The sequence below is a fragment of the Doryrhamphus excisus genome, linkage group LG3, assembly GCF_037039965.1.
Source record: "Doryrhamphus excisus strain RoL-2023G ecotype Guam linkage group LG3, RoL_Dexc_Guam_v1.1, whole genome shotgun sequence".
Lineage (NCBI taxonomy): Eukaryota > Metazoa > Chordata > Actinopteri > Syngnathiformes > Syngnathidae > Doryrhamphus > Doryrhamphus excisus.
Window position 1 is genome coordinate 16316602 of NC_136359.1, and position 25806 is coordinate 16342407.

Genomic DNA, 25806 nt, shown 5'->3' on the forward strand with positions numbered 1-25806 from the left:
TTTTCTCTTTTTTTCCCCTCAGTGTCTGGACAATGTATGGGCACATTTGCAGTTTTAGGATTCATCCTATGGATTTTTTTTCTCCTGCGGAGGATTAGACACCTAGTAGCAATGCCCGAGAAAGGAGATGAATCTTCATTAGGCAGCAGTCCCTCTGTACAACAGGAGGATGTGCCTGTTGCACACTCCCCTCATCCAGGCCAACAGAGTGTGTCGTCACACCAGGAGAATAACATTGTCCAAGCTCCCCGTTCTTCAGTGGGTCCTCATGTGAAAGAGCCTATCATCACCCCAAAAACTTCAAGAGCCAATGCTCCAATGTTCAGATCTGGGCCTGAAGGGAGGGAACGTCTCAAGTTTATTCTTGGAGCATCGGAGGATAATTCTTCAGACGATGAACCGTTGGCAACCAAACCACCGAGTGGTTCATCGCAGCCATTGACCTTCACTGCCAAATCACCTCGTTATCACGCGTCCTCTGAAGCAGCGGAGTCCAGTTCCTCAGGCATGAAGTAAGATAGTATTATTTAATGTGGTATATAAAGTATGTTGAGTCATACACGTGAGTCGCCTTCCACATGGAAGCATGTTTGTAACGGTTGTTAGTCTTGATTAGTGCAAATGTGTCCGCATTTGTGGGATGTTAGTGACAGTCTTTGTGGTCTTACTTGCCCTCTTTTCACAAACTGCCCCTCATCACCTGACTACAACAAACTGACCTGTGATATTCTTGTGCACTACACACCCTCTCGCTCTATTATTGGAACCAGAGCGCCTTTGAAAGTTGTGCTGTGGCTACATGTTAAATCCCAGCCAATCACCGTGGCAAAAAAACACCTACAAATGATCTTTGTAATCTATGTCGTGAGGAGCAATAGGAGAGCAGTACAATGCACTGTTCACATTCTTCTTGTCTGGCTTCTTCATGTGTGTTAGCAAGAATTTTTAAAGAGTAGAGTAAGGTAGGACGTTTCTTTTCAAAACATTTTCTACATTAGATACTCAAAGAGTACCTGTATAATTCATCTACAAATGCTGTACAGTGTCTTATACTCTTAAGTTGGTACACAACTTGAGGATTGCAAGGGCTATCACACAGACTGTCAGCATGTTGAGAGGTCACTTCAGTATGGAACAAAACCTTAATTCTGGGGTTGATTTTGTGTAATCCTTCAAACAGGACCAGCCTCTGCAATGTTTGTTGAGAGAAAAAATATTTACATACAATGTTAAGCACTCAAATTACTAAGAATCTAGCATCACTTGTTACCAAAGTCAAGGTGCAGTGTTTTGTAAGCCAACTTGGCATTTAGAATCCAATGCAAATCACATCCTCATAATAATTTTTTTTTTAACGTTTTAATATTAACAGTGCTTCACTTATTTTTACACTTGAGCGACAGGTTTTACTTCCATGCATGTACAGTTAAAAAAGGCTTTCTGATGGCTGCATTTGGAACAGATTATTTCTGTGCTCTGAAAATGGCTTAGAAATCCAAACAAAAAGTTTGACAGGGTTTCTTGAATGGTGTGATTTCTCTATTGAAACGAGACCAAAACTTTGCATGTCTTAAAAAAAAAACTACAAGACCTGGTATGTACAACATTGGATGTTTTTCCTGGACCAAAAGTAGTTGTCTTCATGAAATGTAGCTGAACAAACACTTTGTTTCCTTCGACTGTTGACTGTCCTCTGTTTTAAACTTATAATAAGCAGCTTGTGATCGGTCCTATCTTACTCGTGGGAGGGGAGAAGCAAAAGGAACAGACTGACAGGAAGTGTTATTAATCTCACCATTACATCACACGAGATTGCAGAGGGTGCTACATTATGGAGGGAGATGTTTGTCCATCTGGTACCCGTATCTCCAAAGGTCAGTCAATTTTAAGCCTTTGAGTCATTTGACACGAAAGCTGAGGTGTGTTTTTTTTGTGATCCAAATATCTGCAGGCTCTTTTCAGCAACAAGAATTACTCATGTTAGCTGTACGTAGTCTGAGCTTATCTTGGTGCTTGTTTGATTCTCTCCAGAGGAGGGAAGTACAAGATGTAAACACAGTTGTTAAATTGTGGTGTGGTGGCATCACAGAGCTTCATGACCAAAGTTAGGATATTGTGCTCCTCATCTTCCAAAGGCAGACGTTTATGGCACTACCTCCTGTGCTCACAACAAGGAAAAACATCAGATGATTTCATTAAAATCGCTTGACAATGGAAAAGGCGATAACAAGTACAGTTGCTGGCAGCATTTCAGCAACAGTTTAAGACAAAAATGGTCCAACTGCTGTGATACTTTGGAATGGACAGTGCTTGAGTTAGCAGAATTGTGCTTAAATGTGTTTTTCATCGGAGAGGCATTATCTCTTTCATACAGCTAAATAAGCACTCATGCTGTATTTTCAGTTTTCAGTTGCCATCCAAACTGAGAATTTTTATCTCTGTTAAGTCAGAATCTTTGGTCCAGCTCTTGTATTGGAAGTCATTAGATTGTGTAGGGGTTTTGACCTGTGATTGCGTACAGTATATTTTCAGGGAAGTGCATGACAGCAATAAATCATATCTTATCATCACCACTGGGTATTACGTGTCACTCTTTTAGAACTACATATACAGTTTTCTAAGAAATGCATAGCATATATATATATATATATATATATATATATATATATAGCATTCTTAGAACTTTCCTATAAATGCATAGGACAATGACGTTACTGGACTATTTTAGAGGTTGAACAGTTAATGAATCAATGATTAATCAATTATCAAATTAATTGACAACTATTTTGGCATTTGATTATTTTTTTTTTACAATAGGATTTCATCCTCTCAAATGTGTATAGTTTTAATTTCTTTAAATAAAAGCATAAAAGCAGGACAATTATTTTATTAGATATTCACACATATCAGCTTTGACTATGGAAAACGATGACATTTTTGTCTCTTTTCTGATCTGTTCGTAGCCATGGTTACATGAGGAGTTTTTTCATTTTTCTGAATGGAAGTTTTCTGAATGACTTTCTGAAAACAATGGGACACATGTAAAGGGATATTCCAATATCCGATCTACGAAAGTTTGTTTTGTTTTTCATCCGTCCAGTCTTGAAATGATGTTCAGTTCTTTCAAAGTTTGGATCAAAAACAAACTTTCCGCAGCAGTCCTGTGTTTAAACCTGAGGAACGTCTCTAGCTACGTGTTGCGTCACACCTGAGAATGCGCTTAAAGAATATATGATACCTCAATCGGTTTTGGGGAAAGGACCAAATAAACCGAATGCAAGCGGAATATTTGGGTCCATGTATACGTGGCTATTGTTTAGTTCATATCAATTTGGTTTGTGTAGGGCTTAACTGATTTCGTAATTAATTGAAACAACAGGCTTCAGATTAATAAATTTAAATGTTAGTCTCAACCCTGAAACATTTATTTAATTTACTTATAGTTTTCATCCCTCTGGTTTTGTTAAGAACAGTTGGATCATATTTGAAGTTATGAAGTTGCACTTGACAACAGCAGATAGCAAGATAAGGCTCGAGATTGGCTGGTAGACACAGAGTGTACTTTGACTTTGACTCTGACTTTGTCTTCGGATTTTCGCAGCTTGTTTTGTTCTTACCAACTGGTACTGCTTTTTAGCTATTTACCTGTGCTACCTTTCCTCTCCAGGCCGAGCATGTCTGGTCTACACTTGCTGAAAAAAGGGCGTGAACACAGAAAGATGGATCTACAGCGAGACTTCACTGTTGCCTCACCTGCCGAGTTTGTCACTCGCTTCGGTGGCAACCGTGTCATTGAAAAAGTAAGAAAAAAAGCAAACTGTTTTTTTATTGGCACGGGTTAGTCCAGGGGTGTCCAAAGTGTGGACTAGGGGTCATTTGCGGTCCACAGCTTGTTTTTATTGGCCCATTAAACTGCACAAATTTTGAAAAATGAGCAAAGGTGTAATGCAACAAGGAAAAGCTGAAATGTGATACTAACTAATAATAATAATATAACACAAAGCTGAGACAAAGGTTTGTCATTACAAACATAGAAAAACATATTTTAACCTTTTTGCAAAATAAAAACGATCCAAATGGCCCCCGCATCCTTTGAATTTTCCATATGCAGTCCTCTCTTGAAAAGGTTTGGACATCCCTGGGTTTTTCTCTTTGTGTGTGTTTGTGTATGTCTACAGTTTTTGCTAAATCCTCCGGTATTTGTTATAATTGTATACTAGCATATGTACAGTAATACATTGTTCAATATGATGAAACTACTTATAGGTGCTGATTGCCAACAACGGCATTGCTGCAGTCAAATGCATGCGCTCCATTCGTCGTTGGTCCTACGAGATGTTTCGCAATGAGAGGACCATCCGCTTCGTGGTCATGGTCACCCCTGAAGACTTGAAAGCAAATGCAGGTACAACATGACACTCCCACTTGAACACACCATTAAAATGCTGCAAAATGAACCACTGTCAAACTGTATATGTTTCCAGAATACATCAAAATGGCAGACCATTATGTGCCTGTTCCTGGTGGGCCAAACAATAACAACTATGCCAATGTAGAGTTGATAGTGGACATTGCCAAAAGAATCCCAGTTCAGGTAAAACACAGTGGCGTTTATATAATGATTTGGCTGGTGTCCTGGTTGAGTTGGTGATACAAGTAGTAATAAAATATAATGTCTATGTGAAATTAACAGGCGGTGTGGGCCGGCTGGGGTCATGCCTCAGAAAATCCTAAACTGCCTGAGTTGCTGGATAAAGCAGGCATTTCATTTTTAGGTACAACACGTTTTTTGTTTGAACATACTGTATGTTAGTGCTTTAAAAAAAATCTGGTGTTTATCCTAGGGCCTTCCAGCAAAGCTATGTGGGCTCTTGGAGATAAGGTGGCATCTTCCATTGTGGCCCAGAGTGCAGACATTCCCACACTACCATGGAGTGGATCAGGTGATATTTTACCTGTTCTCCCAGTCTCGTTTTACATATAAGCAACTGTGTGTACTCTGTACTTCCTTATTTTTGTAAATTAGAAAATACAGTAGAGCCTCCAAGGTTAAACACAATTTGTTGCAGGGCTCTGGTTGACTTCCCATTTGTTTGAATTTTGAAGGAATTTCTCAAATAGGAAATAATGCATACAGAAATACGTAAGTAGATAGTACTTCCGGTTTATATTATTATAGTTGTGGCCATTATTTTCAAAGCGGATGGTCCTTCTTTTGCAGTCATGTTGAAAAGTAAAAGAAAAAGCAAAACACAGAGTTAATCTTTTACTGCTTTGATTCAAATGACTTGTGAAGAAGCACAGTGATGTTTAACAAGTAATGTCATGCCCAACAGCAGTTTAGAATTGATGTTAATGGCCAAGCAGAAGTTCTACATTTAGTAATTCTACATTTGATTAAAGTTATTTAAGATTAGTCGCATCAAAACACAATGACTGCGTCAGACTTCGACCAAAACATGTGATAGTAGCATCTACTTCACTACTCCCTGGAACATAATTGCAAGCATCACAGGAACTGTAGTTCCTTTAGCATATACATAAAACTAATCAACTGTAATCTATTTTACATGTGTATTTACATAACTACATATACATTATCAATAGTAGCAACTACAACTGGCGTCATTATTTTAGCTTTTATAATTTTTTGTTTTTGCTTAAATATGTGGTATAAAGTTCAACAGTTAGCATCATGCTTGGGTCGTATGTGCAAAGTTATAAAACATAAAAAAAATATACCTTCATTGTTTTGTGACAAAAGTCTGTTTGCCAGTACTAGATTGACATTGACATTCCTGTGAACCCAGTATTGTGACATTCATACTTTATATGGATGAATGCTTTACCCTGCTCTGCCACTTGTGCTCCAGGTTTGAGAGTGGACTGGACAGAAGACGACCAAAGACCTGGCAATGTAATCAGTGTTCCTCAGGAGGTTTACACACAAGGCTGTGTTCTTGATGTCGACGAGGGTTTGGCGGTAGGCTTTTTGAACAACTCTGTCTGCTGTTTTACCAAATGACTTCGGTAATTGCATCGCATTGCATGTCTCTTTTGACAGGGAGCAAAAAGAATTGGTTATCCAGTTGTCATCAAGGCCTCTGAGGGTGGAGGGGGGAAAGGTATCAGGAAAGTAGAAAGTGCTGATGAATTTACAAGCTCCTTTAGACAGGTTTGTGAATTTCGTAATTGCACTTGCTTGTCAGTATACTCCATTCTCACTTTTGCGATGTCTCTCTTGTGACAAACATGTGCATGGTCCAGGTTCAGACAGAAGTACCTGGCTCGCCTATTTTCATAATGCAGCTGGCCCAGCATGCAAGACACCTCGAGGTTCAGATACTGGCTGATGAATATGGCAATGCCATCTCTCTGTTTGGCCGAGATTGCTCCATCCAAAGAAGGCACCAGAAGATTATAGAGGAAGCTCCTGCAACCATAGCTGCACCTTCGACATTTGAGCAGATGGAACAGGTCAGTTAATGAATGCATGTTTTTGCTCCAACTTTTATTATCACTTGCTTAAAGGGATAGTTTTTTGACATGGAGTTGTATGACATCCTCCTCAGCATTCCAGTGCATCAACAGTGACTTACCCTCCCTACTTGGTCCAGTTCTGGTCAGATTTTGTGACGAGGAACCATAGCTCCATTTAGGTGCTGGGTCACTTAAGCAAAGAGTTTGGCTTCTCAAAACAATATGCATTCAAATGTGTGATACATTTGCATAATAAAAATGTCTCATTGAAAAAAATCAGCCCTCTCCAATCCCTCGGTATTATATTTGTTTCCCGTCGTATCCTTGCGCGCTGCCACCTGACTATTCTTGTGAATGTGGTGAAGGCGCTGGCATCTTCTGGTGCAGCATACACGTAAACAAGATGCGTTGCAGAAGATGATGCAAGTGTCTTCATCTGCTGATAGGGATGTCATACAACTTCAAGTCAAAAATCCAAACTATCCCTTTATTTGAGAGATTGCATTTCATTTCCCCCCTTCTGACCCAGTATGCTGTAAGACTAGCAAAGATGGTGGGCTATGTCAGTGCTGGCACTGTGGAGTACCTTTTCTCAGAGGATGGAAGTTTCCATTTCTTGGAGCTGAATCCCCGTCTCCAGGTGGAACACCCTTGTACAGAAATGATCGGTGATGTAAACCTTCCGGCTGCCCAGCTTCAGGTAAAACTCACTTGACTGGCCAAAGAAAAACAGAACACAGATTCTCCATATGGACATCTTCCATCTGGTGTCATCTCCAACAGATTGCTATGGGAATACCCCTTCACAGAATTAAAGACATTCGCTTGCTTTATGGAGATACTCCATGGGGTGACAGTGTTATTAACTTTGAGACTCCAGAATGTCCACCAAGTCCAAGAGGCCATGTCATAGCGGCCCGAATCACCAGTGAGAACCCTGACGAGGTAAAGCTCTGTCTCATCAGTGCTACTAACATTCCATCCTTTTTATATAATAATAATAATAATAATAACCTCATGTTGTAAATAGGGCTTCAAACCCAGTTCAGGCACAGTGCAAGAGCTGAACTTTCGCAGCAGTAAAAATGTCTGGGGTTACTTCAGTGTTGGAGCAACTGGCGGTCTGCATGAATTTGCTGATTCACAGTTTGGTCACTGCTTCTCCTGGGGTGAGAACCGAGAAGAAGCCATTTCGTAAGTGTCTTTTTGTTTTTGGCTATTAGGAATGCTTAACCTCCTCAAACATGGAAAAACAGAGAAATAGAATAGACAGAGGAAAAAAAGTCCTCTTCAGCGCTGTATAGTGCGACTAATTCATTCGCATATGCGTCTAGAAATTAGACTGTGCGAGTGGAAAAAAATAAAGGGAGCACGAGTACATTTTTCAACCCTTTCATTCGCATTTTGCTCCTGAAATAATTCCATACTAAGTGAACAAAACTAGAGTAAAATTCTCCTCCATCTGTATATAATTCTGCAACAAGCTCAATGACGTCTGAGCTTGTGCAGCTGCACTACTTACAGTAGCTGACATAGAGCTAAGTAGTTATTAAATGGATACTGCAGCAATGCAGAAAAATGACTAAATTCTATGTCACGTAAGTGCCGTCCCATTCATATGCTAAAATATTTGTTTTCTTTTGTATGTATCGTATTGTATGTAACTCCGCTGCCAATTCCTACACATGGCGCATTAAAAAAAGCGAGGAAGTGCTGCCTTTGTTATGCATTTACTCATCAACATAACCAAAATCATCAGAATAACCAAAAATATGCCTTTCCACAAAATAAGTCTGTCTTCTGGTTATATATTACACATGCCAATAAGAAAAATACAAGACACAGATTCTCTCCATTAGTGTCATTTGTTTGAGTCACACTGTGGTTGCACTGTGTGTGCTTCAGGAACATGGTGGTGGCTATGAAGGAGCTGTCAATTAGAGGTGACTTCAGGACCACCGTTGAATACCTCATTAAGCTGCTAGAAACGGAGAGCTTTCGAAACAATGACATTGACACAGGCTGGCTGGATCACCTCATTGCAGAGAAAGTACAGGTAAGAGAGAGCTTAATGTAGATATCAACATATGGACCAAGGAAATATTTAGTACCGAGAGGCTACGTGACCTACATGCAGGCTGAGAGACCAGACACCATGTTGGGGATTGTCTGTGGGGCTTTGCATGTTGCTGATGCAAGCTTCAGAAAGAGCATGTCTGATTTTCTGCATTCTCTGGAAAGGTCAGAGCAAAATCATTTTCCACAGTTTTCACATCCATTCACTCTTAGTATAACTATTGTGCATCCAAACTCTTCCATGTCCACAGAGGCCAAGTTCTGCCTGCAGCCAGCCTCCTTAATTGTGTCAATGTGGATCTCATCTATGAAGGAGTCAAATTCTGCTTGAAGGTATTGTTTATTCCCATTTTAAGTTGAGTTTACAGAATCATTCAGTAACCTGTACGGTTGCATTCAGGTTGCTCGACAGTCCCCAACAACATATGTTATTATAATGAATGGCTCCGACATTGAAATCGATGTCCACAGGCTGAGTGATGGTGGCCTTCTGCTTTCCTACGATGGAAGCAGTCACACCACGTACATGAAGGAAGAGGTGGATAGGTAAGACTATTTTACTCAAAAGAAACAAACACATTTTATAGTGCTACTTTTTTTCCTGCAGCTACCGCATCACTGTTGGCAACAAGACTTGTGTGTTTGAGAAAGAAAAGGATCCCACAGTGCTAAGATCTCCCTCTGCTGGTAAACTCCTGCAGTATATTGTTGACGATGGCGCTCATATTTGCGCTGGCGAGACCTACGCAGAAATTGAGGTGCATTTGATAAGATTCATTTTTAATGTGTACATTACAGTATTATATGTGATCTGCTTTTTATGTTGTGGGCTCAGGTAATGAAGATGGTGATGACTCTGACTGTGCAGCAGTCCGGGCATGTACATTTTGTCAAGAGGCCTGGTGCAGTTCTTCAGTCCGGTTGTGTGGTGGCACATATGGAGCTGGATGACCCTAGCAGCATACATCGGGCAAGTTATCTGTACTTACATGTTTTAGATATGATATTGCAGACATTAAGTGTTGTGTGGAAACATTTGGAAAGGAAACTATAGTATGTGTGTTGTTTTGGTGCTCTACTACAGAAGTTGCTGCAAAAATAATGCTGCAAATAATGTCCTGACCCTGTTGTTGCATCATACTGTAGGTGGAGCTCAATACAGCCACTTTGCCACCACAGCAACCATTGCCCATTGTTGGGGAAAAGCTCCATCAGGTGTTCCACAGTGTCCTTGAAAACCTAGTTAAAGTAATGGATGGGTACTGCCTTGAAGAACCATACTTTAGCACAAAGGTACATAGTAGCAAATTGACCAGCCACATAATTTTGTTAATACATTTTTGATTATCGTGACAGGCCTCGGTCGTACTGACTCCTTGTGTGGATTTTCCTCTTTGTAGCTCAAACAGTGGGTAGCAACACTCATGAAGACTCTGAGGGATCCCTCTCTGCCACTGCTGGAACTGCAGGAAATCATGACTAGTGTAGCGGGACGTATCCCGCCTGGTGTTGAGAAAGATATCCGTAAAGTCATGGCCCAATATGCCAGCAACATCACCTCTGTCCTGTGCCAGTTCCCAAGCCAAAGGGTGGGAATCTAAACTCTTCTTATAATCACTGCTCAGCATAAGTAAGTACAGTCTATTCAATCATTAAGACCATTTATGTTCATTTGTTCTAAAGTTGATGGAAAAAATGTAATCCATCAATATAATATAATAATACACAAACACTTCATTATTATGCAGTATACAGTACACTACAATCACAATAATAAACTTCTAGTTACATTAATACTTGACAATGTCATTCAAAGCTGACCAACAAGTGTTTCTGTGTTTTTTTGTACTTATTAATGCTGAGCACTGTAACGTCATTGTGTACATTGTGTGATGTAACATATATTAACAATATTAAACAGAAACACTTTTTTTGGGGTACATCCAGATTGCAAATATTCTCGACAGCCATGCGGCAACATTGCAGAGGAAGGCAGATCGGGAAGTGTTCTTTATTAACACTCAAAGTGTAGTTCAGCTTGTACAGAGGCAAGAGTCTTCATTATATACTCACTACTGTATTCGAGCAAAAATATTTGTTGTTAATGGTTTGTGTCTGATGACATACTCCAGGTACCGTAGTGGAATACGTGGTTATATGAAGTCTGTGGTTCTGGATTTATTGAAGCGGTACCTGCAAGTAGAGATGGAGTTTCAGCAAGGTGACATTAATATGCTTAACAAAACTCTTGAATCAATTTTTTTTCTTAACTGTGAATTCTGTGTGATTCATACCCCCCCCCCCCCAAGCAGCTCATTATGACAAGTGCGTCATCAACCTGAGAGAGCAGTACAAGCCTGACATGAGTCCTGTGTTGGAATACATCTTCTCTCATGCCCAGGTCTTCAAGAAGAACATCCTGGTCACAATGCTTATTGTAAGGCCTTCGTCATTTTTCACTGATTAATCACAACTCTTACAACAAAGATTTTTTAAATGTAGGATCAATTGTGTGAAGGGGTCATCACACTTGAAAGCCCACTAAGAATTGTATTTCTTTGACTTCACATAGGATCAATTATGTGGAAGAGATCCGACCCTCGCAGATGAGCTTATGGCCATTCTCAATGAACTCACACAGCTCAGCAAGATGGAGAACTCAAAGGTTGCCTTAAGGGCCAGACAAGTAAGGTTACATGCATAGCAGTTTAATATTGTTTTTTTTTGTCACTTTTATGTGGGTGTGGAATACAGTATTTTTCTTTGCTGACATAAACCTCTCATATACCATGTAATGTAGGTGCTGATTGCCTCCCATTTACCATCGTATGAACTGAGGCACAATCAAGTGGAGTCAATCTTCCTGTCGGCCATTGACATGTACGGCCATCAGTTTTGCCCGGAAAACTTAAAGGCAAGTATTACAAATACAAGTCATGACATTGTCAAGCAGCTTTGACATCACAAGATTTATATTATCCTCAATTTCTCCCAGAAACTCATCCTGTCTGAGACCTCCATTTTTGATGTATTGCCGAATTTTTTCTATCACTCCAATCAAGTTGTTTGCATGGCTGCTTTGGAGGTATGCAGATTGTTATTGATATTTAAACATTCATGACTATGTTGTTGGTTTATGAAGGACTACAAGAGAAAAAGAACTTTGGATTTCTCTAAATGTCTTCTTCCAGACAGCTACACACATGCCCACACATGCACACTCTCTCTCTCTCTTTCTCTCTCTCTCTCTCTCTCTCTCTCTTTCTCGCCCTCGCTCCCTCTCTTGCTCTCACTCTCTCGCTCTCTCTCTGTCTGTCTCTCTCTCTCTCCGTCTCACACTTATACTCATACTTGTATACATGCACACAATCTTCCTTCAGCTAGGAAAGGACAGGAAGACCTTTTAATGAAACTAAGAAACGCAAGTGGCAAAGGGAGTCACATTGGAGGCCCACACGTCATGCCTGTTAAAGGGGACCTATTATGCCTATTATGCTATTTTTCAAAGGGGCAGTTTCACCATGCCTTTTGAAACCAAGTGTTTTGAGCCATCCCAAACTTATTTTAGGGCTGACTTCTAAATGCGCTAAACTCATCTGAAAGTTTAACACAAGAATACAACATTCTTACTACATTTCTAGGTTGGAAAAGTGGAAAAAGCACAACAGGTAAACAGCAATATAGGGAAATCAAATGAAAGGAATCACACATATGAAGAATCTTGTGAAAAACTGCGGGATGACAGTATGTAGTATTTTTCGAAATCATTTTCAACTAATTAGCAATTTAGCCTGAGCTTATCTCTGTCTTATAAGGTGTTATAATCTTGATTGATGATTTAGTAATTTGTCTTTTTTCATTTAGGTATATGTGCGTCGAGCTTACATCGCCTATGAGCTCAACAGCATACAGCATCACCAGCTGCAGGACGGAACGTGTGCTGTAGATTTTCAATTTATGCTGCCGTCATCTCATCCCAACCGGTAACATTTTGCTAAAACTGCTAACATTATTCTGGTGATGAATGACACCCTGATCTAAGATCCACAATGTATGTATCATACTGCTATTTGTGTAGTGATAGCATCGGACAGGGGTTGGCAACCTGTGGCTGCACTTGAAATTGGAAGGAGGGGGAAGCCATTCACAGATGGAGAATACATGAAAGAATTGTTCAGAAAAATATCAGAGAATTTATTCTCCAAATTAACTAAACAGGAAATTATTCAGAAGATGAAAGAATGCCTCTCTCTGCAAAGACAGGACCAATACAATGGCCATTGATGACAATTCAGTGCAGGCATAAATGGTATTGCGCAGACACTGATATGCAGATATGTGAACCCTGGTGGACTTTTTTATGTTATACTTGGCTACATTTTAATTTAATTCTACACAAATATGGTCACCACTCAAAAAAGTGGTTAAATTATTTCAGAGTTGGTCTTCACATGCACGGCGCACTTCTAGTTGTTGACTTTTGTTGTTGTAACAGGTAACATTTAAAAGAGATTATGGTTTTTTACAAGTTTATAAGATGTGTAATGTTTTGCAGCTCTAGATTTATCTTTTTTTTTTTTTTTTACTGGAGACCAAAATGGCTCTTTTGATGGTAAAGGTTGCCGACCCCTAGCATAGGGTGACCTCTTGAACCAGTCAAAAAATTCTACTTCCTGTCTGGTCTTGCAAATCTGTAGGCAGAACCCAGCTATCTTTCAATGACATCAGTGTAAATAACATTTTCTGTGATGTTTTTATGACTAACCTTGTTTTTTTTGTTTTTAATAGAATAGTTTTACCCGCTGAACTGGAAAATGCAGTATTAGTCATAATGCCTAGAATTAGAGGAGGATGTTGATCCTCCACTGCTAATATTCACCTGTCAATCATCTTATTTCAGAGGGAGCAGCCCTACTCTGAACAGGTAGAGTAAAGCTTCTCCTAGCCAGCTACACCTGATGGTGTGTATGTCTCACAGCAAAGCATGCCAGTTGCACTGTGTTGCCTTTCTCTCGTTCCTGTGAAACCAGAAACATCTGCTCTTGAGGACCGTTGTAACAGGTCGTTCCTAATTCACCTTTTTAGCTGAGCTTCTCCAAAAGCAAAGCTTCTGTCATCAGTCAAGCTTTTTGAGAGGTTCAGACTTCTCAATCATGTTTGTTCATATTCATCTTACAAATCCCAAGCCTGAAATGTTGTTGTCGCCAGATTTTGATGCTCAATTTTGATCTTCTTAACAAATCATAGACTGTAAATTGTGCATAGTTGCCAATGTGAGTGTGTATGGTTGGTTGTCTATATGTGCCCTGTAATTGGCTGGCAACCAGTCCAGGGTGAACCTCGCCACTTGCCTGAGGACAGCTGGGATAGGCCAAGCATACTTGCGACACTAGTGAGAATCAGCTGTATAGAAAATGGATAACAAATTATAATGCTTTCAATGGAATATTGAAATGGAAATGGATAATTTCACAAATTATATTTATAATATGGAAAATATACAACCATAGTTGCAATTGTCTTATTGTGTCAATTGTCTTTTATTATTTTGTTTGTCAAAATGCGCACATCTGTCTCACCAGTGATTGAGTGGCACTTATCTGCTCCTCACTACTCACGCTTCTTTCTTTTATTAGGGTTCCTGTCCCAGTAAATGCTTCAGGCCAGTTGAAAATGAGGCGGCAGAGCAGTGAGCTTTTTCTGGATGGAGCTCTGTCTCCACCTTGTCAACGCATGGGCGCTATGGTAGCATTCCAGTGTTTTGATGACTTCACAAGGTCTATTATATAGGATTTTATTTATTTGTTTAATAAAGTAATGCAAAGTAGATTGTAGGTCAATAATAATAAAGAGTTAATACTGTATTTATGTAGGAACTTTGATGAAGTCCTGTGCAGCTTTGCAGAGCCTCTCCTGGAGAATATGTCGTTTTTAGAGTCCTGCTCCAGTTTTTATGAAGACGAGAATTTCAAGGTGAGTGCTTTTTTGTCATTTGGATATTTGTCTGGAGATACAATGTCTTCTTCCTCAACTCTCCAACAGAACACCAGGGACAATCCAATCCACATCATTAACGTGTCAATAAAAACAGCGGATACTGAGGATGATGACGAATTGGTCGCTGCCTTAACTTCCTTTGCTCAGTCGAAGGTCAGCTCATGTAGCAATTTTACATGTGCAGGTATAGAGAATTACTGAATTGTATATATTTGTGTTTTAGAGACTATCCCTTTTTGAGTATGGAATCAGAAGAATTACATTTTTGGTTGCCCAGAAGGTAATTTTTCCCCTTTGCTGTGGCATAGCTTAAAACTACAGTAAAATTGCCTGACACCTCTTCTTTTCAACAGAGGGAATTTCCCAAGTTCTTCACTTTCAGAGCACGAGATGGGGTATGTTTTGATTTTTTTTTTTTTTTTTCATGCATGCATTTAGGACCACACATTGTTATCTGTTCTTATGCACAGTTCCAGGAAGATCGTATCTACCGTAATCTGGAGCCAGCGTTAGCATTTCAGCTTGAACTCAACCGCATGAGGAACTTTGACATGACAGCCGTTCCTTGTGCTAACCACAAAATGCACCTCTACCTGGGAGCTGCTCGTGTTCAGGAAGGTGCTGAAGTTACCGATTACAGATTCTTCATCCGAGCTATAATCCGCCATTCTGATTTGATTACAAAGGTACAATTTACTGTTATTATTATTATTTACCGTTTTTAGATTTATTTTCCCCAATGGATTATTTGTTACTATCCTTTGATTGGGCCTTTAGTTTTAAAGTGCTGTTCTTGTGCAACCAGGAAGCATCATTTGAGTATCTTCAAAATGAGGGAGAACGTCTTCTACTAGAGGCCATGGATGAGTTGGAGGTAGCCTTCAGTAACACCACTGTGCGCACAGACTGCAACCACATCTTCCTCAACTTTGTCCCAACTGTCATTATGGACCCATCTAAAGTGAGTACAGTGTACTGGCACATCTCTGCTGCTATAATACTGTTACACACGTTTCGGAATGCATACCGGTAATCTTTCCAGCATACGCATTTTAACCTTGTTGGTATTTATACGTAGTATTCCAGTATTTCTGCGTTTACTTACTATTGTGAACGTTTTCTCATAAACATTTTTTGCTTATGGTTCTCAGATTGAGGAATCTGTCCGCTCCATGGTGATGCGCTATGGAAGTCGTCTTTGGAAGCTGCGAGTCCTGCAAGCTGAACTTAAAATCAACATTCGTCTGACACCCACAGGGAACGCCATTCCTATTCGACTTTTTCTCACTAATGAGTCTGGCTACTACTTGGATATCAGTCTGTATAAGGAAGTTACCGACCCAACTTCTGGACAGGTTAGAACCGTATACTGTAGTAGTGATTTTACTTGCTACTACTGATGACCTAAATGTTAATTCCCTTTATTTCCGTTAATTTACCTTGTAAGTAATTTTTCTTCTAGATTATGTTCCAGTCATATGGAGACAAACAGGGTCCAATGCAAGGCATGTTGATCAACACTCCATATGTTACCAAAGATCTGTTGCAGGCCAAGCGGTTTCAGGCTCAAACCCTGGGCACAACATATGTCTATGATTTCCCAGAGATGTTCCGACAGGTCCTGCTAAGACTATTACTTTATATTACTTGATATCTTTCCTCCAAATTGAAGTTTCTCTCTTACACTCATTTCTATAGGCCCTGTTTAAGCAGTGGGGTCCAGGGGACATATATCCTAAAGATGTTCTGATGTGCACCGAGTTGGTTCTGGACCCACAAGGTAGACTGGTACAGTTGAACCGCCTGCCTGGAGACAATGATGTAAGATTTTTAGTAAATGTATATATACAGTGGTGTGAAAGTGTTTGCCACTATCTTTTTTTGCATGTTTGTAACACTTAAATATTTAATTCCTTCATTTTCTACCGCTTATCCTCACGAGGTTTGCGGGGGGTGCTGGAGCCTAACCCAGCTGTCTTTGGGCGAGAGGCGGGGTACACCCTGGACTGGACGCCAGCCAATCACAGGGCACATATAGACAAACAACCATTCACACTCACATTTATACCTATGGACAATTTGGAGTCACCAATTAACCTAGCATGTTTTTGGAATGTGGGAGGAAACCGGAGTACCCGGGGAAAACCCACGCATGCACGGGGAGAAATCCACACAGAGATGGCCGAAGGTGGTATTGAACGCGGGTCTCCTAGCTGCGCGCTAACAACTCGTTGGCCGTGCAGCCTTAAATATTTCAAAGAAATGTAAATATTTGTCCTTGACATGACGTGCACATGCAGATACCCACTGTAGTTACTTGTCAGTGTGCTTATCGTATGATTACATATACCTCTCTTCATCAGGTGGGAATAGTCGCTTTCAGAATGAAGATGAAGACTCAGGAATACCCAGAAGGTCGAGACATCATTGTCATTTGTAATGACATCACCCACATGATTGGGTCATTTGGACCTCAAGAAGATGAGCTGTTTCTCAGGGCTTCTGAGTTGGCTCGAGCTGAGGGCATCCCTCGCATTTACATCGCTGCCAACAGTGGGGCACGCATCGGCCTCGCTGAGGAGATCAGACACATGTTCCAGGTGGCCTGGATAGACCCATCTGACCCCTACAAGGTGAGGGCCTGCTAGCATTGAGTTGCCGGCACTTGTTGAGGATCTAACAGTCTTTGGAGGCCTATGCCTTTTCTTTCCTTCCCAACCATAGCGAGTACAGACTGTGTTGCTAGACATTCAGCCATAGGTCTGTATATACTTTATATCTATAGACTGTGTATATGTGAATAGGTAAAATGTGACATTATGTCCACAAATGGGAATGCTGTTGAAATACATCTTTCTCCAGAAAGTGTTTCCAAACTTGAAATACATATTTTTAAAAATATCCATGTTTACCTTTTTTTATTTTTTTTAGGGTTTTAAATACCTTTATCTGACACCACATGACTACACCCGAATAAGCGCTACAAACTCTGTTCACTGTCACCACGTGGAAGAAGGTGGAGAGTCCAGGTATAACAAACCATCAACGTATCTCTACATAAGTTTGTCAATCTCATTGTTACAATTTTTTTTTCTTCCAGGTACATCATCACTGACATCATAGGGAAGGATGAAGGACTTGGGGTTGAAAATTTGCGAGGATCTGGCACCATTGCTGGAGAATCATCTCAAGCGTATGAAGAGATCATTACAATCAGTATGGTAAGTTTACATGACACACACCTCCAACTAAAACAAGCCAATTAGATTTTCTCTGACTTTGGTATTTTACATTTGGACTCTTATAGGTGACATGCCGTGCTATTGGAATAGGGGCTTATCTGGTCCGTTTGGGCCAAAGGGTGATCCAGGTGGAGAACTCTCACATCATATTAACGGGAGCTGGTGCGCTTAACAAGGTTTGTTTGTGCAACAGCATGTTTTAAGTGTTGGTTGTCAGACGTCACATAAAACTGGAAAAAATCTTACATCTTTCCTGGACCCTGTAGGTTCTGGGCAGAGAGGTCTACACGTCCAACAACCAGCTTGGCGGCATCCAAATCATGCACAACAATGGAGTCACACACACCACTGTGACAGATGATTTTGAGGGTGTCTTCACCATCTTGCAGTGGCTTTCTTACATGCCAAAGGTTTTGCAGAGTAGAGTTGCTACTATTCCCATGTCAACCTTTTGGCTCATTAATTAAAGCTTATCTGCTGTCCCGACAGAACACTCACTCACCTGTGCCAGCTGTACCAAGCACAGATCCAGTAGACAGAGAAATCGAGTTCACTCCTACAAAAGCTCCATATGATCCTCGCTGGATGCTGACTGGAAGACCCCATCCCAGTGAGTGCCAGAATTTGAAAATAAAACAAAACACGTTTATTGGTAACTAAAATCCTTGTTTTATTATAAGTGGTGAGAGGTGCCTGGCAGAGTGGATTCTTCGACCACGGTTCTTTCATGGAAATCATGGGCTCTTGGGCTCAGACTGTGGTCGTGGGCAGAGCACGGTAAGTCTTCTGTTTACACTCAAAACACCGCATTAAAAAAATACACTCTAAAAAACTGCAAAGCCAGTTCAGTGGGTTTGCGAGCTGTGTTGAGTGTTAGTGAAGGTAGCTCTCTTTTAAAGTAGCAGTATCACCATGGTAACTTAAGCTAAGTTCATAGTTTGTCTGGGACCAGGTTATGTCCAGACATTCTAGTTAAAGTAAAGTGAGCCATGAAATTGCCACTGTTTCACCGTTTATCTAACTCTGAGATGGTGTCATGTTAGCAACAGAAATTAAATGCAATATGAAATATTAATAATTAATGTTATCAGATGAAAATGGCAGAGCAGTTCTGTTACTACTCAACCCGTTAGTCTTCTTATATTACAATATTTTCTGGAGGAATGGACACTTTGACGGATCAGTCATCTTCATTAAAACACTTATTTTATTACAAAAAAGGGGAAAAAACGTTGCGGCAAACACTCCTATCTACTGGTCACAACGAGATACAGCAGATTTCATGAAACCAACATCAAAAACAAAGGTTCTTTCTCCACTGTATTTATTTTTTTAATGGATAAGTGTTAATATGTGAAAGTTGAGCGTTGATAAATGAAAAGACTCGTAGGGTTAGGTTTTGTAATAATCAGTGTTAACTTGCGCAATAACACTCTGCATGCTGGCGTTCTTCCTTCACTGTATTGGTGGCGAACGCTTAATTAAGCTCCATAATAATTACTAGCTCATCTTGTATAAAATACTCTGCTTGGCATAGTTTTGATTTTTTTTAAGCAGAAGTAAAATAAAATGATGTCAAACGCGCACTTGCCCACTTGAACTCACACATTAGCACAAAGCCGAAAAAAACGGACTTGACAAAGTAAGTGGATAACCACTGTCTAAGTACTGTTCAATTCTGGGAATGTAGGTTTTGTAGAGTTTCATCTTGAGTACAGAGCCTGGCTTGGGTGAGTCACTTTTGCCATATACCTCCTAAATCCTAAATATTGGTTGAAATCATACAGGTTAGGAGGGATCCCCCTTGGTGTCATTGCTGTGGAAACACGAACTGTTGAGTTAACCGTCCCAGCTGATCCAGCCAACTTGGATTCAGAATCCAAAGTGAGTAGGTCTATGCATGGGCCCATTTTTTGCACATACCACATTTGCAGCTGCACAGCAAATATGAGCTCCAATATAAGGGCATGGAAAGATGGCTGTGAAAACATTTCTGTCCCCCGGGGGTGAGGGGCATGACGTATCCACTGAAATACACCAATATACACTACAGCCACGATAATAACCATGTTAAGTTAATTGCCCTTTGGCTATGTTAGTAACTATTGACAGGTATTGTTATTGTCATTAAGGTGTAATAGTGATGCAGTTCTTGTATTGTATATGAATATTAGATGTGTTGCTCTACCTGAAATGGCTGTTGAGCCTGTATCCTATTTAATATGTGGCTGGTCATATGTGTTTATTGTAGGTTCTACAGCAGGCTGGACAAGTGTGGTTTCCAGATTCAGCCTTTAAAACAGCTCAGGCTATTTGTGATTTCAACCGCGAGCGTCTGCCTCTCATGGTTTTTGCCAACTGGAGGGGCTTCTCTGGTGGAATGAAAGGTACATAATGAGCACTGCTGAAGTACTGCAACACATAAACACCAAACTTTCATGCAGTGATTTCTTTGGGTTGCCATTCCTTCTCCCAGATATGTATGACCAGATTTTAAAGTTTGGGGCTTACATTGTGGATGCCTTGCGTGGTTTCCGTCAGCCAGTGTTGGTGTACATCCCGCCACATGCTGAACTAAGAGGAGGATCCTGGGTAGTCATTGATCCAACCATCAATCCTCTGTGTATGGAGCTGTATGCAGACAGAGAGAGCAGGTATGTGACTGAAGTGACATAGTGTGAATGTGTGTGGGTGACAGATGATGACAATCGATCAACAGTCTAACTCATTGTCAATGTCCCCGTCTCTGTCCAGAGGTGGTGTACTGGAAGCTGAGGGCACAGTAGAGATCAAATTCAGGAAAAAAGACCTGCTGAAGACCATGAGGAGACTGGACTCTGTCTATGCTGGTTTGGTTGAAAAGATGGGTAAGCTGCTTTTACCATTGTCAATATAAGGATTAAAATGTATTTAAAAGATGAACAAATGTGCATGCCTACCTTTTAATTAGCTTCTCCAGATCTGCCTGAAAAGCAATGCAGAGAGCTAGAGGCAAAGCTCAAAGCAAGAGAAGAGTTCCTGTTGCCCATCTACCACCAGGTGGCAGTGCAGTTTGTGGATCTCCATGACACTCCTGGCAGGATGCAGGAAAAGGGTGTCATCACCGTGAGTGCACGCTACATGAACACTGTATCCCATGAGGGGTCATGTCGGAATCAGTCACAGAAAATACAAAAACATTAGCTTCTCACAACTTTCATTTCCACCTGCACTAATGTAATGCAATACAAGAAAAATGTACCTTTACAAAGATAATTATCAGTTTTGACTGACTCTTCCAAAGAAAGTATATGTTGTGAGCATTATCTTTGTAAATGCTGAATTTTCCATACAGCTCTTGTGAACGTGACTGTTTAGGTGTATCTAATGAGGTTCTTCCTTTTTAGGATATTTTAGATTGGAAGAATGTACGCACCTTTTTCTACTGGCGCTTGCGTCGTCTACTGTTGGAGCAAACGGTAAAGTACGAGATTCTCCTGGCCAACAAGGACCTCAGTGACGGGCACATGCAGTCCATGCTGCGCCGCTGGTTTGTTGAAACAGAAGGAACAGTCAAGGTTGGTGCCTGCATGAGCTGCTAATACTGTAAATATTACAACACATACACTCATATACAGTGGTCACCTTTACACTTGTGTGACTCAATATAGTATAATTAATCAGAAAAAATAAGCCATTGAAGACAGAAATAAAACTCATGCTCATGTGTGTCGCAGTAAATGTTTTCCGGATGTGTGATTCAGCCTGGCATGGGTTATGGCTACAACAGTACCCCGTGTTATTGTTATGATTATTATTGTTGTTGTTGTATTGCAGTGAAAGCCTGTTGAATGTTAGTTATTTTTGCACGTCTGCTAAATATCTGCAAACAGTTTCTGTTTGTGACTTCCTCACTAGGCATACCTATGGGATAACAACCAAGCAGTGGTTGAGTGGCTTGAAAGACACTGGTCTAAAGAGGACGGAACTCGAGCAGCCATTCGAGAGAACATCAAGTATCTAAAAAGGGAAAATGCCTTGAAACATATCCGCAGGTACACACATACACCTGTTTACTTTTTTTTCATCTATTGAGGTGGACAGTTCTCTGTTAGTCACATTTCATTTTGTTGTCATTATTTTCTATGTAATTATACATTATGTATACTATTCATTATGTATACATTCATTTGTATAATAGCCAACGCCAGATGGCTACAACATGCATTTCCAGACCTAATTCAGTCCGATTCAAAGTTCATAGATGGGATTGGAATTGTATTTGCAGGTACTGCAGGTAGTTGGCCCCAAAGATCATACAGGTGCATGCTGTAGCAGTTTCAGCAGATACAGTATATCATGATATATCAGTGACTATTTCAGGGTCAGCAATACTTGCCATCGTCAGCAACCTTTACTATCAAAAGAGCCACTTTGCTCCCATCGTCCTTTAAACAAACATTGTCTGGAGCCGCAAAATATAAAAGCTCATAAAACTGTAAATTTGAAATCTTCCTCAATTTGACCTGTTAAAACAGAATACAATGAAAACAAAGTCTCACGATGGACACAAACAGGTGTTCCTACTGGGCATTTCGTAAAGCTGCTATTGAAAGATGGAAGATGAGGCAAAATGGCTCTTTTGGTGCTAAAGGTTGCCAATCCCTGCCCTGGACGGACTAAGGAAACAAAAAGAGTTAGTGGTTTGGTCTGCAACAAACTGTATCAGAAAACCGTCAAAAATATCTATAACTGTTTTCTAAAGTCAATGCTGTGTATAAGTATCTTGTTTTGCCTAAAACACAAAGATAATAGGTCTGCTTTCAGACACAAAAGCACACAAATTTATGAATTTTTGCATCTCTTGAGATACACATCTATTTACTGAGCCTGGACAAAGTATGTAATTTCGAACTGTAAAATCTGTAGTATTGATGCTTGTAAGGAGAAATAGTTCTGGTGTTTTCATTTGGTTCAAATGTGTTTGGTTTTCAGTCTGGTTGAGGCTAACCCTGACGTCGCTATGGACTGCATCATCCACATGAGCCAGAACATCACTTCATCCCAGAGGGCCAAGCTGTCTCATCTGCTTACAACCATGGACAACAGCAACACCAGCTAAACTGTGGACCTTTTTTGAAAGGCTTTGTACAGTATGACAAATTCACATGCATTTGCAACTGTGTAATAGTAATGAGCTATTTTATGAACAGGTTTGGAGAAAGACCTATTTTTTCAAATAATACCACAGTATGATCACATAACCACTAAAGTTTAATGTCTGTGCAATGATGTTACGGTCAGCACTTCAATAACAAATAGGGATGCTGCATTCGGTTATCACTGTAATGCACATTGCACTTGGCAGCAATTTTACATGCATAATACTGTACTTGTTTGCCTCATCAGCCGCAGTTTCTGTACAAGAAGCTTTATATTTATATTTCAGGTAGGAAGGAGCTGGTTGTACAAAACAGTCAGACTAGCTGTTTATAGTGTGAACATCCACAGGAGTGTTACACATTATACAGTATTAAATGAATAATAGTCATCCGTAATCCTACCAATGTTTCTTCAGCCATGTGTTTTCTTCCTGACAGGGCTAACTCCTTAAGAGGGGATGGTAGACTAGACAGACTATTTCCTGGTCAGCTGTTGATGTTAATGAAACAACACATCTCAGTTTTAGAGCCACTCTGATATGAAATCAGTGTGGTTGACACTCCACGGTGACTTTAATACAGAACCCATTTCATACAGACATTGAGAATTGTTTGCAGTTCATAACCTTTTTTTGATGTGATGCTAACTTAAAGGTGATTTTACAACATATGACAAACAAATTGCCTCCAGCCATACCATTTTATATGAATGTACAGTATATAAGCTCTGTTCTGTCTTTTATAGTCAGCAAATCTGTTAATAAATAGCACTGGTTTATTTTTGGCAAAAGAAACCTATTTTATTTACCCATTTAATTAGTTGTTTTTTTAAAATCGTGGAGTATAATACACTACTAATAGTCCCTCTGACAGATGTATGGCGAAAAATATGCCGCACACCTGCATTTTGGAATGAAGTTTGGTAAATATAGTAAAATAACAATTAAAAAAAGTTTTCTGTGGTAATAGCCATTTGAAACATTCAAATATATACAGCAAAAGGTCGTGGTCACTTTCCCCAGCTGCCTTTTTTTAATAAATATAAATAAAACAACACAGCAATAATGTCTAGCACAGTACAACAGACAAGCTACAATATAGAAGGGCTTTCAAACTGAGCAGTAGAACGTAAAACGTGACTAATTTCCCACACAATGTTTAGTTTATGCTTACACAGGCTGGATGGAGTCTTTCCTCTGCAAACTGTGACATTATTAGAAAGTCTTAAATGCTTTTCTGCCACCTCCTTTTTTATTTCTTCGAGACAGTTATCTCTCCAGACATTTTTGTGTTTGATAGTTCCCAGCCTATTTGTACACAATGTCTCCAGTTGGCGTTCCATTGGATATCCAGATTCTGTTGAAGAGTTGTGTTGCTTTAAAGCAGGGTGATGGGCTTGCTGCTGGCCGGTGAGGCCATGTACTGAGAGGAGAGGGTGTCCTGCGATGTGTAGGAAGTGTAAAGACCCGTCACTTGTACGTCTGACAGCGGCAAGGTTGCCACTCCGGAGGCAGGAGGGAGGCTGCTCCCCAAATCACAGTCTGATAGTCGCAGAGGAGAGTTACTGAAGGTGCCCAAAGCGTCCAGGTTAAAGCTGTCGTCCTTCATTTCATCCCACAGGTTACCTGAAGTCACATTGATGAAGGAAGGGTTAAGGGTTATTCAGAATGGGGGGGCAGTGAGCCTTTTCTAAACATACCCAGCGGCAAATTATGCTGACAATAATAATGGGCATTGTGCACAGATCACCACCTCAACATTGTACTGTACACAATTTGTCAGCCCTAGTTAACATTTTCTAAATCTTATTTTCTATATATTTCTGCTCGCCCCAGATTTATTTGTTCTCATGGGAAGAAAAATCAATTTTGCCTCTTTACATGTAGCCAAAGTTTAGAAAATATGTAGTTGGACATCCTAAAAGTGATACAATTTGTTATTTTTCTTTGACAAATGTGCCTCAAAAGTCAAAGAAAACTACTGTTATGGCTTTGCGTTTTCTTTGGGCTTTTTAAATATTTTTGCAGATGCCATCACAGAAAAGTACCAGTGTGTGATGATAATGAAAGGTTCTGGCTGCTCAGTACAATATAGGAAATATTGATGAAATAACAGTGACATACAAATTAGAGCTGCAACAATTAATCAATTGTTCAATTGACCACTATTTTGGTATTTGGTATATGTAAATATCCTCTGATTTTAATTCCCTTAGTCATCCATGAAAGCAGTCCCATTATCCTTGTGTTTTAGCCAAAAATATTCAGACATATCAGCTTTGACTTTACAAAAGCCGATTCAGCGATTAATCAAAACATAATTGACTGATTAATTGGTTATTAATATATTAGTTGCAGCCCTAAAACAAATGTGTTCCACAACAGATGGCAAAGTAAATGTAGCTGAAAGCATAATGGCTAATTATGGGCAAGAAAATGAACAAGTAAGCTTACTTATAATCACTTTTGCATGTGCATTTTCTGTTTCACTAACCATGTGGAATATCTTTCTTAAACAGAGTACATACCAACAAAGCTTAATTCTAGCAATGGAATATGCCATGACGTGACAGCTCTATGAAAACCTTCCTGTTGCCTCTCTCTATTGTGTCAGGTGTCTTCAAAAGAGTGAGTACTTTTACTTCATTTAGTTTTATTGAACAGAATTAAATTCCGGGTACCCGGGTTTCCTCCCACATCCCAAAAACATGCATGCTGGGTTAACTGGTGACTCTAAACTGCCCATAGGTACAGTATATGAATGGTTTGTTGTCTAGATGTGGCCTGCGATTGGCTGGGATAGTCAGCTGGGATAGGCTCCAGCATAGTACCCCTGCGACCCTAATGAGGAAAAGCGCTAATAGAAAATGG

At 40.0% G+C, this 25806-nt stretch overlaps 2 protein-coding genes across 5 annotated transcripts in view; one reads left to right on the top strand and one right to left on the bottom strand.

Annotated features, from left to right (window-relative positions):
* On the top strand, positions 1 to 23714 carry acacb (acetyl-CoA carboxylase beta). Of its 4 annotated transcripts, XM_078789758.1 has the most exons (53): positions 2 to 512; positions 3668 to 3800; positions 4267 to 4405; positions 4485 to 4594; positions 4694 to 4775; positions 4845 to 4943; positions 5874 to 5983; positions 6065 to 6175; positions 6268 to 6477; positions 7010 to 7180; positions 7264 to 7425; positions 7511 to 7674; positions 8386 to 8536; positions 8618 to 8721; positions 8808 to 8889; positions 8957 to 9102; positions 9164 to 9314; positions 9392 to 9526; positions 9703 to 9849; positions 9957 to 10145; positions 10504 to 10604; positions 10689 to 10777; positions 10869 to 10993; positions 11129 to 11242; positions 11357 to 11470; positions 11552 to 11641; positions 12421 to 12539; positions 13457 to 13480; positions 14193 to 14333; positions 14430 to 14529; positions 14599 to 14706; positions 14777 to 14833; positions 14907 to 14948; positions 15024 to 15239; positions 15359 to 15514; positions 15705 to 15908; positions 16016 to 16171; positions 16252 to 16374; positions 16917 to 17186; positions 17485 to 17582; positions 17654 to 17774; positions 17861 to 17971; positions 18062 to 18205; positions 18285 to 18405; positions 18476 to 18572; positions 19583 to 19679; positions 20047 to 20182; positions 20272 to 20449; positions 20550 to 20662; positions 20746 to 20900; positions 21182 to 21352; positions 21693 to 21829; positions 22770 to 23714. In XM_078789758.1, the coding sequence occupies exons 1-53, from the start codon at positions 37 to 39 to the stop codon at positions 22894 to 22896; spliced, it is 7227 nt and encodes a 2408-aa protein (XP_078645884.1). In that variant the 5' UTR covers positions 2 to 36; the 3' UTR covers positions 22897 to 23714. The 4 variants fall into 4 exon arrangements, 1 of the variants encoding a protein (XP_078645884.1); XR_013627200.1 differs by lacking the exons at positions 13457 to 13480; positions 14193 to 14333; positions 14430 to 14529; ... (21 more) ...; positions 21693 to 21829; positions 22770 to 23714 and having other exon boundaries at positions 1 to 512; positions 10866 to 10993; positions 11357 to 11641; positions 12421 to 12654; XR_013627201.1 differs by lacking the exons at positions 2 to 512; positions 13457 to 13480; positions 14193 to 14333; ... (22 more) ...; positions 21693 to 21829; positions 22770 to 23714 and adding an exon at positions 1598 to 1874 and having other exon boundaries at positions 10866 to 10993; positions 11357 to 11641; positions 12421 to 12655.
* Positions 23372 to 25806, bottom strand: part of foxn4 (forkhead box N4) — an 8298-nt gene continuing 5863 nt past the window's right edge. Inside the window, exon 10 of the mRNA XM_058072094.2 lies at positions 23372 to 24561. Within this exon, the coding sequence (XP_057928077.1) occupies positions 24314 to 24561 (248 nt within the window). The 3' untranslated portion in view covers positions 23372 to 24313. The remainder of the gene's footprint in view (positions 24562 to 25806) is intronic.

Coding starts and splice junctions, on each gene's coding strand:
- acacb (XM_078789758.1), top strand. CDS start 37: ATGGGCACATTTGCAGTTTTAGGATTCATCCTATGGATTTTTTTTCTC. Junction 17,187..17,484: donor ACCCATCTGACCCCTACAAG/GTGAGGGCCTGC, acceptor TATTTTTTTTAG/GGTTTTAAATACCTTTATCT. Junction 17,583..17,653: donor GAAGAAGGTGGAGAGTCCAG/GTATAACAAACC, acceptor TTTTTCTTCCAG/GTACATCATCACTGACATCA.